The sequence below is a fragment of the Linepithema humile genome, chromosome 5 (assembly GCF_040581485.1).
Source record: "Linepithema humile isolate Giens D197 chromosome 5, Lhum_UNIL_v1.0, whole genome shotgun sequence".
NCBI lineage: Eukaryota > Metazoa > Arthropoda > Insecta > Hymenoptera > Formicidae > Linepithema > Linepithema humile.
The window spans coordinates 5,515,458-5,532,517 of NC_090132.1; the positions used below are offsets into that span (position 1 = coordinate 5,515,458).

The 17,060-nt window shown below is 34.7% G+C and overlaps 1 protein-coding gene across 10 annotated transcripts in view; it reads right to left on the bottom strand.

The window, feature by feature from the left end:
• The window catches only part of Nmdar2 (NMDA receptor 2), a 171,112-nt gene that overhangs the window by 48,886 nt on the left and 105,166 nt on the right, over positions 1-17,060 (bottom strand). For 3 of the 10 annotated variants that reach the window (XM_067355740.1, XM_067355739.1, XM_067355738.1), the window contains exon 1: positions 150-955. The exons of the other annotated variants lie outside the window; for them this stretch is intronic. In XM_067355740.1, coding sequence (XP_067211841.1) covers positions 150-468 — 319 coding nt within the window. In that variant the 5' untranslated portion in view covers positions 469-955. Of the gene's footprint in view, positions 1-149; positions 956-17,060 lie in introns of those variants that run through there. 10 annotated transcript variants of the gene reach the window in all.

The following is a 17,060-nucleotide window of genomic DNA, read 5'->3' on the forward strand; positions in this document are numbered from 1 at the left end:
TATAATCCTGTCAATCGTTTCTAAATTATATCATTATCGTATAATTTTACTCGATATTCGCCGAGAGATCATAAAGCATTAATATTAATCATCCTACAACGAAATAAACGCAATTTCCTCGAGATTCAATCAGTCGCGAAAATATTTACCTGTTGGACTCGGCGTAAGCTTCATCATAGTAACTCTGACCTGCTGCGGGCTGAAATCGTATTTGTCCAGAAATGAGTATCTGGTCTGGCCCTTGGTCCTGGCATGACCTTTGTGTAGATTGCTGACGGCTCTATTGATAGCCTTTGTGTACTCTCGCACGCTGAAACTGGTATGCGGCACTATCAGACCGACAGTGAGCTTTGACAGCGAGGTGTTACTGCTGCCTTTGATTGAATCTTGACTGATTGGTGTTCTCAAACCGCCGCTGGTTGAGACGACGAGCGTGCCCACCGTCAAAAGAATGCACAAAACATACATTTTCTTTTTCTTCCGAGTGACAAACTTGGTTCTTTCTTCTCTTCAGTTTTTCTTGCTTCTAATTTTAAAAAATTTTGATGCCATTTTCTTTGCAGGGAAACATTCACTTCCTCATTTTAGAGGTAATCAGGTACATTGTCATAAACAAGATAACGAACTCACAGTCTGGATTGATTACAGATAATCGATGCACTCTTTGTTCCACTCTTGATAACCATAGTTATCACGATGCATTTTTTTCCGTACTCTCGTCATTGTCACCGACAATCTTTATCTTGCGCACACTTTTGCTTGCCGGACTTCTTTGTAGATTTTATTTAATTGCGTGATAATTATCGCCCAAGTATATTTATATTTATTTAAAATTTAATTGATGTACACAGCACAGAAAACACATATCACAATGAGATAAGACACTTTAACATCTTTTTTTCAACGGTATTTATACTATTATCTCTGACATCGAAAACTTTAAATATATACTTCTCATTTGTTTTGGGTTAAACACGATAATATATTAGATTTTAGAGAAGGAAGACGAAATTTGATTCAACCAGTAAAGATACTTTATAGACACGAAGATTGAAAAATTTGTAAAGTATCTGAGAAATGTTCATCAGGTCGCTGTTGCTTAAGAAGATGCTGAAAGATAAGATGAGATTTTGCTTCAATGCGGATAATCCGTAATCGCAAGTCAAGTCTCGATTATATTACGGTTAAACTTTAGTTATTACTTACGTTTTTGGGTTCTTTAAGCGTTTAAATACCTAAGTTCTTATGTGTCCAGGCTCCATAGGATTTTATGCGCTTAAATACTTAGATGCTTTAGTAAATGGATTCGAAAATCCTTTAATCCTTAGATATATAGATACCAAGGTACGCAGTATTTAATTCCATTATTTAATTATCCTTCTCCGCTTTCGTTCTCAACACTCGTGTGCCTCATTTCGCTCAATCAAAGATATATAATAACAAAGATGCAACAGATGTATACACAAATTAATATTAAATTGATATAATAGCACGGTATTAATAACACAAAACCTCCATAATATACTGAATGTGAAACTTCCCTTCCGCGTATATTCGTATTCGAGTTTGAAATCAAACATCGTATCACGTATTATTATTTGAGAATTCGACAGTGAGAATTCCCAACAATTTCTATTCACTGCTGCTTTCTTTGCCGAGCACCAGGAAAATTGGCCGGAAGCAATTACGACGTTTTCAATTAATCGGCTCGATAATTTCACGAGGATCTAGAGCGTCAGGACCGCGACTGAGCCAATTATTGAGATTTCCATCCGCTTGATGGAGAGCCGCCTTCCGCGGCGTGTAATACCGCATTAATTGGTAATTATGACGACATATAGCGCGTTTGCATTTGATTATCATACATGCATGTATTTGTTCCGTTCACTTCAAAAGTCATTATCAAGTCTTGCTTTCTAAGCGCCAACAAAATGCCTTTCAATACCTATAATGTATTGATCCTGATGTAAAGTCTTTATTATTGTTACGCTTATTATATTTTGATAAACTTCCTCTTTCTTGTTGTCTTTCAAAAATGTAAACATGTATGTAGAAGAAATACGACTAGAAAGAACAAATTTATAGACACATGTTTAGACGAAATCTTACATCAGGATCAGGATCTTTCTATCGTCCTGAACACGCTCGTTTATCAGGCTCACCGATATGATGTACGATAGAAATGTTTGCGAAAAGAAAGGTTGTAAATCTAAACAACAACGGGCAGTGAAGAATGCGAATACCCTATCACGAGTTCGTTTTTGTTCAGTTTTGCTTCGATATTTCTATCATCTGTCGCGTAGAATGCTGTGTGCAAGTCAATGGAAATCTATCATGTAGTGCAGTATAGAAGTTAATAGAAATCGAATTCGGTTGCATTCACTATTGCATTTTGTCATCCATGCAAGCAACGTTTTTCCACTCTCTGCTTTCTATTATAAGATTTAGAGGAAAACGCGCGTAAGAAAGCGAGAAAAACCGGACCGGTTTGATCGGATTTATGGAAATTGTACTATCCACGAAGCACAGCAACGGTAAACGGAAAATTTGCATTACGGTATACTCACCACGAAACAGCGCATTTTATGATAGCGACGCGAACAAAATATCGAGTTTAACAGATCCATTATTATTGCATGACATGAGCATTTTTGCATGCCGGACGCGCAAATATTTTTACATAACATTTCATGAAATTTTATTCCATGGCATAATTTTCGTCATTTTCAATAAATAGCGCAATTATACGTTAAGGCATTTTTATAAAAAATAAAAAAAAAATATTTATTAAATCTACATTTTGCATTTAGCTGTTTTGTAAAGTTGTTATAATATTTAATAAAACAATGCTACGTAAATATTTAAAACGCAAATCTATAGAAATTAAAAGGAAAGTACATTATATCATCAAGTTGCATAAAGTTGACTCTTCGTCACATATCCAATTAAATATTGCAACATCAAACAGTGTAAAGTGGAGTGGCAACTATCAAATCACGTACAACTAATCCATTGCAAACTCTCTCGGTCGCCTAAACGTGTTCTGAAACGCGTTACTCGTGACAAGTTAAACTAATTTTATAAGGGTGATAAACGAGATCACGCGTGATAAACAAACCTACGCTCATTCCGCGACAGGAAATCGTCGTTAATGTGAGGAGACACCCGTAGAATTCTGAGGTTTCTGAACGTGTTTCTCGTAAACTCGAAGTTACACCGTCACTCGTAGAATTACCGATGAAAACCGATGCCCAAGTTTAACAAGAGAGTCGCGTCGGTTTTGGTCAAGCCCTGATTTCGGAAAGTTCTTTCGAAGGATCGCGATGCGGAATTCTGCAACCGACAACTATCTACAACAAACTTTGAGTTTCAAATAATATCGTATTCGATCGAGACATATTGAATTACAATGGTGATCTTACGTGCATGACGTTAAAAAAATTGCAATTATACAAACCATTAGGAAATAATACCTTTAATTAAAGTCTTAATTCAGCGTCGTATTAAAAAAAAATTTTAAACATGCCAACAGAAACGCAACAAACTTAATACAAACTAAAATAATTATTAGAATTTTTTTATAAGTAATATTTAAAACATAAACAAAGTAATATATATTCCGCAACCGACAACTATCTACAACAACCTTTGAGTTTCAAATAATATCGTATTCGATCGAGACATATTGAAAGATAAATAAATGTTACAAATCTTATATTATATTGTATTATATTTGCGTTGAGATATGCTCAAGATATACACAATTGTCACGATAATCTCATGTTCGATGTCACGAATTTTCCTGGCTTGTGAAACACAATTTCTTTAGGATAGATCTTGGATCTACCTGCGGCAGAGAAAAGTGTCGATAACTCAATTCGCGAGAACATATTTTCAGGCTTGATCTTATTGACAAAGCTTGGTCAATGTTTTAGCTTTTTATCGAAAATGTCAATAAAAGCAACCTTGTTAGTAAAACAAATAAGTGTTCGCCAACAGAAAATTTGTAAATAATTTTACATTTGCCGATAAAGTTTACTGGGACATTTTGGAAACACTAAAAAATAGAACTATAAAGATGGATAGAAATGCCATAGTTAGAGATATTAGCGCTAAATATTCTTCTTAACAATTACATTCTTTTTTAACAAGCCGTTTAGATAAAATAAAAGTTCATGACAGACATCTCGCTTTAAATGGCTTCAACGACAGATATCTGTAATTTCCGACAGATTCAAGATATCTCAATACTGCCAAGGTTACTCGGAGATGTATCGAATTAGCGCTATTTATAGCAAGAGGAAATCGGCGATAATGGGATTCACGGAAATATCCGGATGCTGTTATCCGGCAAAATCTCGACGGTGTCAACCTACACCAGCTATTTCACATTTCGACACACTGTCAGAATTACTGATAGAAATGGGACTTCAAGCGAACGGAAATAGCAGGATACAGATTGAAGACGAACTCATCGTCATTAATGGTGCGCGCAGATACGCACGACAGCATCCCTTAATATTCTCGCGCCGTAACGGAATTTTCAATTATACTTAGATATAGATAATCTCCTTCGTTGATGCAGTTCACGAATGTACAATGAATATAAGAAAAAATCACGAGTCTCCGATTCTAGAACGAATAAAAAATAAAATTGTAGCACGTATTATGTAATTGCATGATAAAATAATATTTTATGTTTTTATTCAAGATATTATTTTCTGCTATATTTAATTTTTTGTAGAAAAAAACAATGCCGAATGTCAAGTGATTGTAGCTGGGAATATCAATAAATTAAATTTTTAAACTTCTATTATAATACTACAAGAAATTTTCGTACAATTTCAGATATAACATTCTCATTTACACGGTAAGTTACACAATAAATGGAATTCTCTTGGAGAATATTTGTTGTGTAAGGTACAAGACGAGTAAATGAAACAAAGAAAACGATTAAGACCGTGAAACTACAAAAGCTCCCTGCGAGACTCATCTTTGCCGTTTCCTACAAAATTAAAAGAATAAAAATCATATTGCTCTGATAATTGAATACATCACGTTGTTCCACTATTGTCATTCATCGGAAACAATATTTAATTTCGTAACAATAAAAAGTAAGTTGCTGCCTTTTGCTTCATGCCGACTCGTGCGACAAAATGAAATGAGAAAAAGGGAAATCGAACCGCGAGATTACAGGGAATTGAAAGGATGGGTACGGTTCAAGGAGTATTATTGAAAAATCTTAAAGTTAGATAGGATACCTAGCGGCAAAAATTACAGTAACATTCCGTTGGTGTTTTCTCTCAGAAAACCGAAAGTTTGGGGAAATAAATATTAAAAACAAATAATAATTTTCCTAAATAAAATAATGTTGCGCAAATAATCTAATTTGTTTATCAAATGTTGTGATATTTATTGTCATTTAATTATCATAAAGTTAAGAAAGAACAATTATTCTTCATTCTTGTAATATTTTGTACAATAAAGCATCTTAATAAAGAAGTTAAATTTTAATTTTTAAGAATAACAAAATAATTAAAAGAACGATTGCAATATCGCGTAGCAATACTAATAATTATAATGCATTGCGGAAATAATCTATATAAAATATTTTAATTAAAAATTAAAAAATTTAGATTTTTTTTTAATTGTTAGCCCAGCTCGACAATTAATGAAATATACAAATAAAATTTGCCACATCTTGTAATCCTGCAGAATACATCATTCTTTTTTCGTCATTAATATTTATCACCGTTATATTAATATTCATCTTCAACAATCATAGTAATCTCATTTGCAACATTCTGAATTGTTTTTTTCAATTACGGTTTTTCAAATATAAATGATCCCTGTTATTATTTTAACATCTGTGTAATTTTTAATTTTATTCCATCAATTTATTCATTTTATGAGGGCTTTTATTTTTCTGTTCATTTTAGTTTTCCATTTAATTATTACACTTTACCTGTATTTTTTATGGACAATAAAAAATATTTCTTTCGGATTAATAGTTAAATTTATATTAAACTAATTACATTTTAGAAAAATCGACAATAAATTAATTAATTAATGACTTAGACAAATCAATTTGTCTAATTTATAGAATAAAATTTTCTAATATCTTTTTATTGTAATATAATAATCATTTGCTTATTATTAAATTATAATTCTAATCATTAATTAATAATCATTAAATAATAATTAATAATTTTTGAAAAATAGTATGCTTAGCACAGGTAGTCGACAAATCGGTTACACTTTGGAGTGATTAGAATGTTGATCACGTAAGTTCGCAGACTGCTCAATTTTCACATTGAATTTCCAATATCGAAGCTGTTAAATTATTCTCGTTATGCTATTGAAATATTCGCATAACTTTCAATTTTGTCTTTCACGCACGAACTTCTCTACATCTTGAAATACAGAACGTTATTCTTCTTTCTATTATTTTAAAATTATATTACATTCTTAAAGTGCTCTCAATGATGAAATTAAATTCTAATTATAAGTTCGAACAAGTTCGTGTTATTCATTGTATTTGAAAACAATATAGATTTTTAATTAAAATTATAAGAAATTTAATTTTAATACAATAAGAAATTTAATAAATTGCTTTAGAAGATAAAGTGTGTCAAAAGGAATAAAATTATTATAATTAAAGACACACAGAAGTATATGTGCATATATTAAGCTTTCAGAAATACTAATTTTCAACTAATATTAAACTTTTAATACTGATCTATAAATATAAAAACTCTGCTTTTTTAAAATTTTATAACAAAAATTTTGTGTACTTTCCAATACCTTATTTGTGTTATACCAGCGTTGTTCTACAAAATTATATATTTTGAAGGAAGTAGATCAAGAATAATCCGCTTTCGTATAATAATTTTTATACTTCTGTGTGTCTTTAATTATAACCATTTTATTCCTTTTACTTTTGACACACTTTATCTTCTGAAGCAATTTATTAAATTTCTTATTCACGTGAAGTTCTTGCACTCTTAGCGGTTTTTTAAGTACACAGTCAAAAAAACTTTAATTCCATCATTCACGTCACTTCTTTGAACGCGATCTTTTACCTCAATTTTGTCCGTTCATCTCATTTTCCTCTTTTCTTTTGTCCAACGTGAAAAGTTAAAAATTCAATTTGATGGGCGTGAAGAACGTTTAAAGATCCGACAAAATAAACTAATTAAATTTCCATTCTCTGATTCACATCCAAACCGATTGCTGTGTGTGTAATTTATTTTTTTACATCTAATTTAAAGCTTTTGATGTTTTAATTCTTTGACTTTTCCGTTAGTGTATTTTAGAACAAAAGTAACGTGTACCTTTGTGTTTCGATTGTGAAAACAAAATTAGTTTCCATCAACGTGCCCCATCATAATAAAACGCGATTAATTAAGCGGAGAAACACTTTCAACACTTTTCAAAGTTATGTAAAAAACGTGGCTTCCCTTGCATTATACATAATTAAATAAATGTGATAATAAAATGTAAACAACACTGATGATTAGTTATAAAAATTGTGGTTAATTAAATACATACACACAAAATAATCTTTTTCTGTAGATTAAATTTTACTCAATTCGGATATATCCCATTTTTTCGTTGATATACATTACACAGACGATTAATGTAAATTGTTGAATAAAATTTTAAACAAATAAAACCATTTTTGCGTTTTACAAATATATCGCATATTGAAATATAATGTATAAAAAAAACTATTGTTAAACTTCATTGTTAAATTAATAACATAAGCACATAAGTTTTATACCAGTTTGCAGAAATAGAAACTAATACTGTAAGTAATCTTCTTTTATTTGCGCAATTCAAGCAGAAAAACAAGGCAAAGATCGATTTTCTCAATGTGTAGGCGAAATTTAGTGTAGGCGGTATCAACTTAGTTTCATCCCTTTGGCTTTGGCGAGCCCTTGGCTCGCTGATTCGATGTTGTTTGCGTCAATTTCCTTTTTTCCTCTTTTTTGTCTATTTTCTCTGACATGACTGGGCGCCTTATCTTTGCACTCTAACGTGTGAAATTAAATTCGATATAAATCAAGGGCGCGATGCGATACGGTTGACGAAGGGATGGGAATAAAATTGCTTTCTCGTCATTAGCGGTCGATATGCGTCCGCAAATGTTCAACTAGTTCACATTGATAGATCGTTATGCGCGGATTTCATTCCTAATGAGAATAATAGTTTCGCAAATGAAATTTGCGAGATTTTACTATGAATTCTATCGTATTCGAATCATGAGTACTCTTATAAGTATTCTTACAAAAATGCAATTTGACTTTTCGTTAATAATAGATTTTGCAATTCTAATAGTTTTTTTCTTGTAACATGTAAGGTAGCAATAAATAAGCGGATGTATAATTATTAATATACAAACATAAACAGAAAAATTATATTTGTCTTTTGCGTTCAAATATTTTTATATTTTCTTATTTATCCAAATGAGATAAATTTTAATATTTTAAATAAATCATTGAAAGAGAGATGATTTTCATAATAAAGCTTTTGTCAGCGGTAGAATGGCATTAAACGTACTTATGGTTATCGATAATTGCAACGTGCCTGAAATTATTACCAGCTTGAAATTGAAGCGGAATTATAGCTAGAATTATCATGGCTTGACTATCTGCTTATCGATGTGCTTCATGTGCGAAATTCAGCACGTAATACGTATCCACAAACCAAAACCACTGCATTTAAATGCATAATTATTCAATAAAGCATAAATAATATATAAGTATCGTATATGTATGGCATGTATCACGAAACTTTCTGACACATACAAACATAAATTAATTAGTAATTTTGTCTTAATGTGTATCTTTTTACTTCATGACTCCTTGTTGGAAAAGTAAAACGTATACATAAAAGTATCCGAGATAAAACAGTAAATAAATTGCAATAAATAAGATCTTCGATTTTGCTGAATTGCAATTTTTTATAAAATATTTTTTATCTGGTGTTAGTTGTATTGAATTATGATTTTAATTTTATAATTCTCGTATGTATTGGGTTGTCCAATAAGTTCGTGCCATTTTCTATTAAGGCATTATTTGTCACAACAGGTATTATCCATTACTGAGAAAGACGAATCTCCGACATCTCCTTCTCTACGAGTTTAATCGTGACTGTAATGCTACGCAAGCCGCTCGAAACATTAGTACTGTTTACGGACAAGGTTTTATTGCCGAGAGGACAGCTCGAAAATGGCAGACAAGGAGATATCGGAGATGTCGGAGATGTCGGAGATGTTCATCTTTGTCGACCTGCAGTTGATGGAACTATCAGCCCTACTGTAAAAAAAAACTATTAATAAACTAAAAATAAAAAATTCAATAATGAATCTAGAAGAGGAAAATAAGAGCTACAAAATGATATATAACATTCAGTGATAGATATATAACATTCAGTAATATCCGTTGTGACAAATGATGCCTTAATAAAAAACGGCGGGAACTTATTGGACAACCTAATATTTGACAGAAAATATTAATAACTTTATGTACAAAAATAACATAATTATAAGCAATAAAATATAAGCTTTAGATAAAAAAAATTTTTTATTTTATATTCTAGAATACATTATAAAAACACATAATATATATAATAAACAATTATACACATCTTTATAAGACGTAAAAATTGTTTATCGATATAAAAATACTTTTTTTTCTTAAGCATTGTCTATTATTGCACAGCACTATTCAATAATCAACAAATAATATTGAAATAAAATGTGGATTTATTTACCATCCAGGTGATTCATCCACTTGACTGTCAGAAATGGGCAATACGTGCTTCACGGTTAGAAAACACATATTTTTTTAAAAATATGTGTTCGAAAGGCACAAGGGTAGAATTGATGAAATGTGGACAAAGAAAAGTTTTGCTCGGACCGCCGTATATCATGTGAGGGTGACACGGTATAGAATTGTTTTTTTGATATTGGCCATACAAGTATTGCCTCTTGACAAACAAGGGACAATTGTGCTGTTAAGAAAAATATATTCTTTATATTTACATATGCTGACTATATACATACATATATACGATATATTTCGGCAATATATATGTGACGCAAAATAATACAAATAGAATCAAGAAATAAGGAAGTTTAAAGAGAAAGTTTGTGAAATTCTAGAAAGCCAGAAAGTGCAGAGAAATTATATTTCACGAAACTGTATCCTCTCTAACTATTCTATGGAGAGTGTATTTATATCAAACAGAAATCAATTTCATTTAATTTTGATGAAATGTTTCGAATTGCAAACTTAATATTGTTCCAATTTCTTAATAAGCTTACGTATAATAGTATTACGTATTAATTAAAACGTTTGCAAATAGATTTAATTCTCACTCTCGTAATTTTTGTTATCTTATATTTTCGGCTGCATTTAATTTTAACAGCTATACTTTAGCCTACTTTCAGCCCGGTCTGCACAATCTCGCGATAAACGAGTAAAATTAAAATAAAAGGAAAAATATTCTGGAAAATTGAATTCAGATAATACGAAAAAAGAGAAGTAGCTTGAGATTGATCTATAAATTACCCAGTAGATCAGAAGATTTAATCGGAAGTACATAGTCAGTATCGTGAAAAAGTAAATAAATGTAGCAAGACCTTTGGAACTGGAATACGCTCAAACAGTTAATAAAATTATTTAAAAACATTTTTAAGGGTATTTTCTTGAATATACTTATTAATAATACATTACGAAACTTCTCTCCTTTTCTTTCTCATAATTTTAATCGCAGATAATAATAATAGAAGTATTAAGTTAAAAAACAAAAAAAAAATTTGCCGCATTTTTATTTCGCTAATAGTATAAAATACTGCAGAATTGCGATATTACGAGATTTATAAAATTCATTCGCAATGCAGAAACTTTTTCCGTATTTTAGTCGTACAATAAGTAAAACGTGAACACTTGTACAAAAGTGTAATAGGACCATTATATTATTTCGAGTTTCCAAGACCCGAAGACTGGCTGTAGCATAAAACGAGGTGTACAGTTACAAATTCGTGAAAGGCAAGAAGGGAAAACTGCGTAAGGGAAAAAATAAAAGCGACTATTAAGGCCGTGCGCTACCCTTCGATGTTCCGGCTGGTTTAATTCAAGCTCTACGTGATTGCGAGATAGTAAGGCTGTTAACGCAATAAAAGTTGCTTGTATAATCGCGAAGCTTCGGATGAGTCATATTCAATAAACAAACTTTATACGAGAAAACTACTCAGTTTTACCAATATTGATTATGCTTTCCATGCTATAGTGTTACAAAAATGCTCTCCTAAAAGAAAGCTGTTATACAAATTGTCTTGTTTACGATGTTTGAGAATTTTTATATTTATTTAATATTTTTTCCACTAACTTTATAGCGTATAGGTACCAATTATGGAATGTTATTATATATTTTGCAACAATGTTTTATGTCATTTTATAATAGATATAATAGTTTTTGACATAATTACATTTTATAAATGAAACGTTTCATTTTATCGAAATACCTTTTTTCAGTCCAAATTTCATCTTTTTTAATCTATTCAATTATCTAACCAATTCCGTCAAATGTAATATCTTCTCTTATTAAAATGCTATATTCAGTTATCAGGGATTAATAATAATAAAAAAAAGTAATAAGCGCACTGCATTTTATTTAGATATATGAGGGATTCGTGTAAATGGAGGGCAGCGAATCGATATCTCGTATAGCAATAATGGATGCGATAACTAAAGAAACGTCGTAGGAGAGTGCTGTTAACCGTTTTGCAGTGCAAATGAACGTTCGCTACTCTGCAACGTGATAAAACGTGTCTATACATCATCGATTGCAACGGTCGTTGCGAGAAGAGATTTGATGGAAATGATGTTGACGTCACGTTTAATGCATCTCTGTAAACAAGGTGCTGTGCGCGCAAGAACGAAAATTAAATGAGATGACGTGGAGAGTGAAATAAAGAATGTCTCATTAGGAAACGCATGCTTACCCGGCCGTAGGCGGTAGACTCAAACGATGTGATCTCTAATTAGCGCCTCGTTAAGCAACGCGCGCCGGAAGGCTTGCACTCGAGGTTTGCGGAAGAGTCAGACACGGATGTGGAAATGCACTTTCGGCTGTATTATGCAAGTGAGCCTATCGTCGTCCTACGCATACTCCGCGTTGCGAGTGACTCGCAGTTAACGGACCGATTGAAATATTCATCGGATGAGAGGGATGATGTCGAAACTCTCGTGTTGCATTTTCAAGCGTTTAGCAGGGTGTTGTGTTGACTCACACTAATTGACAGAATTAACTTGAGCGGAACACGGTAACATGCGCGTGGGAGTGTTGGGTTACGAGAGCGAGAGAAATAGCACAAACACGATTTCCGCGAGGCGTACGCGGTATCATGAAAATTGTCCATTCATATATATCACCGCCTCGTAATGGAACTTGAAGCACTGGCAATAAATGCACTATTCAAATGGAATATTTTTGCGATTGCGTCAGATCGTTACAAAACCGTGCGACAACTGTGTGCGACAACTGTGACAATAACAGGACGAATATAGATTTGCACACAGAAAAAGATATGCAGGGTGTCTGGGACAGATTATGAAACTTCTTGCGAGAGCGCAATAAACTGAACGGGAAAGTCCTTTATCGTTTTGCAATTTTCGAAATAATTATTGAGATAGTAATTAAAAAGGATTGGTGCACAATTCGCGCAGCTAGAGAATATACCGTAGGATGTATGCTCTAGGCGTGACAGCGACAAGACACGACAACGAAAAGTTTGATCGTTCGACGAGAACAGAAATAACACGTGAGCTGCGAGCGGAAGCTTTACTTTTTTCGTTGCCATGCGACACTCACCGTTGGCACTCCTAAAGTACGCATTTTACAGTCTTGCCGCGCAAAACGCAGGTTCATTTGGTAATTCTTTTTAATTATTATCTCATTATAGCGAAAATTGCAAAATCGTAAAGGATTTTTTTGTTCAGTTTATTATGCTCTTCACGCTTATGAGAGATTTCGTAATCTCTCTCAGATACCCTATACATTATCGATCTTTCGAGCAATTATCATCAGTTTGACCCAAAACTGAATTTAGATGCATAGAACTTTGAATTACAGCATTAATGCCATGCATTTATGCTAAATTTCTAGTTATTAATGGAATGCCTAAATACTATCAATATAATTTGCGTCGTAAGTTGTAGTTTCTAATATTAGAATGTCTTAGAATTATAATTATAAGCATATATTTCTCTTATTTAAAAAAAAAAGTAAAAAGGTTTTTTTTATCGTTAGCTTTTATCGTCATTATCGTCATTCAAAATAGCAAAAAATAAAAATATAAGATAGCAAATAGTATAACTTAGGTATTTAAAGCCTTTAGTATAATTTCATTCTTTAAATGCATATCCTCAACAATATTTTATTTCAAATCCATATTAAATTGATAAAAATATCAATAACAAATGGTAAAAACAGATATAAGTACCGCGGTTAAACTTTCAGATAAACTGCTTTGAATTTTACAATTAAAATAAGCAATTTTCGAGACTTTGACTTGCGATTAATCATATTGACCCGCTTTCGCGTAGTCAGCGCTACCAATGATCCTCTTCTGGATCAAAATTCAACAAAGTCAAAGGATACCTTTGTGGAGCTGCGCTCAAGCGCGCGCGATCGCACGAGTGCACGATCTACTTGACAGTGATCGATCTGGCAGTAACGTCGAGCCGCGACGTGATTATCCGCGTCGACCACGAGAATCTCCGTTTCTGCGGAGACACACGCCACGACGTTTCTCCGGCATCTACAAGAGGAAGACGGAGTCGGATACACGGGGCGACAGAGAGAGAGGAACAATCTCCAGGATCGATTCTAGCTCCGAAGATGAAATCAGGTCATTCTCGATCAAAACTGGACGCATCCACGCGTCGCGCGATCCGCCGAAGGTGAAAGCTACGCACGGCTGATCCGCTCGAAGCGCTTCGCACTTTTGTCAGAATCGTGCGTCACGAAAGGCACACACCTCTATTTAAATCACCATGTTGTTGATCGTCCAATCACGTCGCAAACGGCGCGCGTTGAGTTATTGTTACGCGTCAGCTGTTTCGCCGCCGCGCACAGCGTAGCGTATTTCTTCTCGTTCATGATAACGAAATCGCGCCCGGCGCAGCGTTTCGCGTTTATAAACTATCTACAACGTGCTTCATCAGTTGACAAAATTCATGGTTCATTACGAATCCGAGAATCGAGTGCTGCGATACGTTGGGACCTCGCCGCGAGATAAACGAGACTGGCGGCGATCTCCGTGATAACTGTTCGGATGATCGATCGATGTGTGTGTAGTTGCTTTCCGCTAGTCGGGGAGAATCGGGAGATCCATCGGCGGCTTCCCACGCGGAACGTATCCCGTTCCTCGTCGTATCGCTGACTACGGCACACTCGGTTCACCCCTCTTCGCTGCCTCGACAACCTCGTTGCTCACGTGACCAGGAAGTTTCACTGGCGCAGCGGAAACGCTTGGTTGATCGGCGTTGCATGCACGCGGTGCGCGAAATCTTTGCGTCTCGACGGTGCTCTTCCCGGGAGCACTTTTCGCGCGCTCGGCTGAAAGCGGGTTCGTCAAGATTGCTCAAGGACCCTTCAAGACTCGAGGGGTCTTCAAAAGGTGTAGACGACGAAAGGAAGCTCCGGACTGATGCCAGCTGTGCGAGCGATTGGCGCGCACGAAAACATATGACATACCTGTACCGCTGAGGCTGCGACACTTTCGTTTGTTTTTTCTTGTTTTGACACGTGCACCGTAGCGGCGGATGCAGCCGTATGATGCTTTCGCATTTCCCGCTGACACGTGCACCCGACACTCACCGAAAAAGAAACTTTAGAAACAACACAAGCCTGACGGACACGGCACGAAAACTCGGTGATAAGAAGAGAAAGCGAAAGAGATGAGAAAAAAAAGAGATAACGACGTAAGGGAAGAAAACAAAGGAGAAGAGAGGATGAAAGACAGAGAGAGGGAGAGAGAGAAAGAGAGAGACAAAGGAGGGTAGAAAACGAAGAAGGTGACAAAGAGGAGAGACAGAGGAAAAAGGGACGGCTACCACCCCCGTAGCCTTCGATTTTCGGGAGGAAAGTGAAGGCCGCAGACACCGCCCAGCCAACCGCCCGGGTGTGCCAACACGAAAAACCACCCCCGTGGTGTGCTCCACAGCGGATGGCCCGAGTCACCCCATCGCGCATGTGCTCAGTCGTCATGGATACCGCGGCAGATACGCGCCGACGACGACGGCGGCAGCGGCGGTGGTGGCGGCGGCGACGGCGGCCCGCGGTACTTTAAGGGTCGCCAGGACTTTCACACGCAGCCAGGGATGTCGGGGTTTTAGCCGTATGAAAGATGAAAGACGTTCTCCCTCTTTCTCTCTCTCTTTCTCTCTCTCTCTCTCTCTCTCTCTCTCTCTCTCTCTATCACTCTCTGCCCTCGTTGTACCTCCTGTTCGGCATTACGCTCCCCATAAACGTGGACCGGCTCTCGAATGTTGATGCAATAGAGTAGGAAGAGGGTGGAAAGAGGTGGGGTGAGAAGGAGCTATTTACGTGCGGAGAAACGACGCACCGCCACGATGATATTCGACTTGCAGCTTAACGTGGGCGAGGCCAAAGAAGTGAAATTGTTTACGATATTTGTTTTAGCTGAATACAATTCTGGCCAGGATAATAACAATTGATAATATTAGTAGAAAAATATGTACATGAGCTGAATACCAATGAGATATTTATATTTCTTTAAGCTATAAATATTTAAAATACATATATTGCCTGCAAAGTATTTTTGTACATTTATCAAATAAGGATAGATGCAGATAATTATATAAAAAAGTAAGATAATTAAATTTTGTAAAACATAATTTGTAAAACAATTATATTTTCGAAAGGAATTATACTGAATTGTTATTTTATTAAGAAACTAATCAAACTAAAGCAACACATTTGCTTATAAAATAATTACTATCATAGTTATTCTTAAAAAAAAAAGAAAAAAAGAAAGTATACAAAAAGATAACTCATATTTTATATAAAATAGAAGCTGCAAAACAATTAATAAAACAGCGTATGGTAATAATAAGTGTCATATTATTCTATATAGCGGAGAGAAAACTGATTTGTGAAAAATTACGTGCAGGTCATAATGAAATTCTCACCTAACTAAATGTAATTTCCCACTTCTCTCGGAAGTGATGTACGTTCCGCCCTAACTGCTCGCCAGAACTCGGTGTTGATGCAATAAGCGACCGTAGCGTTATTAAGGACGGGGAAACGGCGATATTCCTCATACAGGGAGAAACAATTACTACATTCAACAGAATTGTTACAAGCGAGAAATTAGCGATACGTATTCCGTTACGAGCTTCCTATATTTTCGCGGTGCGATTTAATTAAAAGAGTGTCTCTTGCTTACGTAAAAAAATATAATTTATGTAATATAATGATATAATAATTATTACATATAATAATACAATTAAGTGTTTGCGACTGTGCAACACTTCTTTTTTAAACGTTACGTATAGATATAATATATTATTACACGGATTATATATAGATCCCACCGTTACCACACGATTTGTCTAATGAAATCAATCGCAGCCGATAACAGGATACTATCGATAATCGATGAATACAGGTAATTGCGTTCGCACAGATCATGTAATTCGCTCATACACGCGTTGAGGATGCGGTGGTTGTATTTCGTGAACGGAGAGCATTCCTCCAGTCGATACGGATTCTTGTTGCGAGGCGTATCGCGAAAACAAGATTGGACAGAACACCGACGCGGTCGAGACATCCCCTTTTTTCTCTCCACAGTAACCTCCTTTTAAGGATTTATTCCCCTCAGGATATGCAAATGCGATTCGATCAAGTAGGCGCCAGTAACTCCGATTCGGTTTCAGTATTTTTCTACAGTAAGTGCACACCCATTCTTATGTTAATGTAATAAGCACTGGGAAACGTATTAAAAGACGTCAAAAGAAATTTGT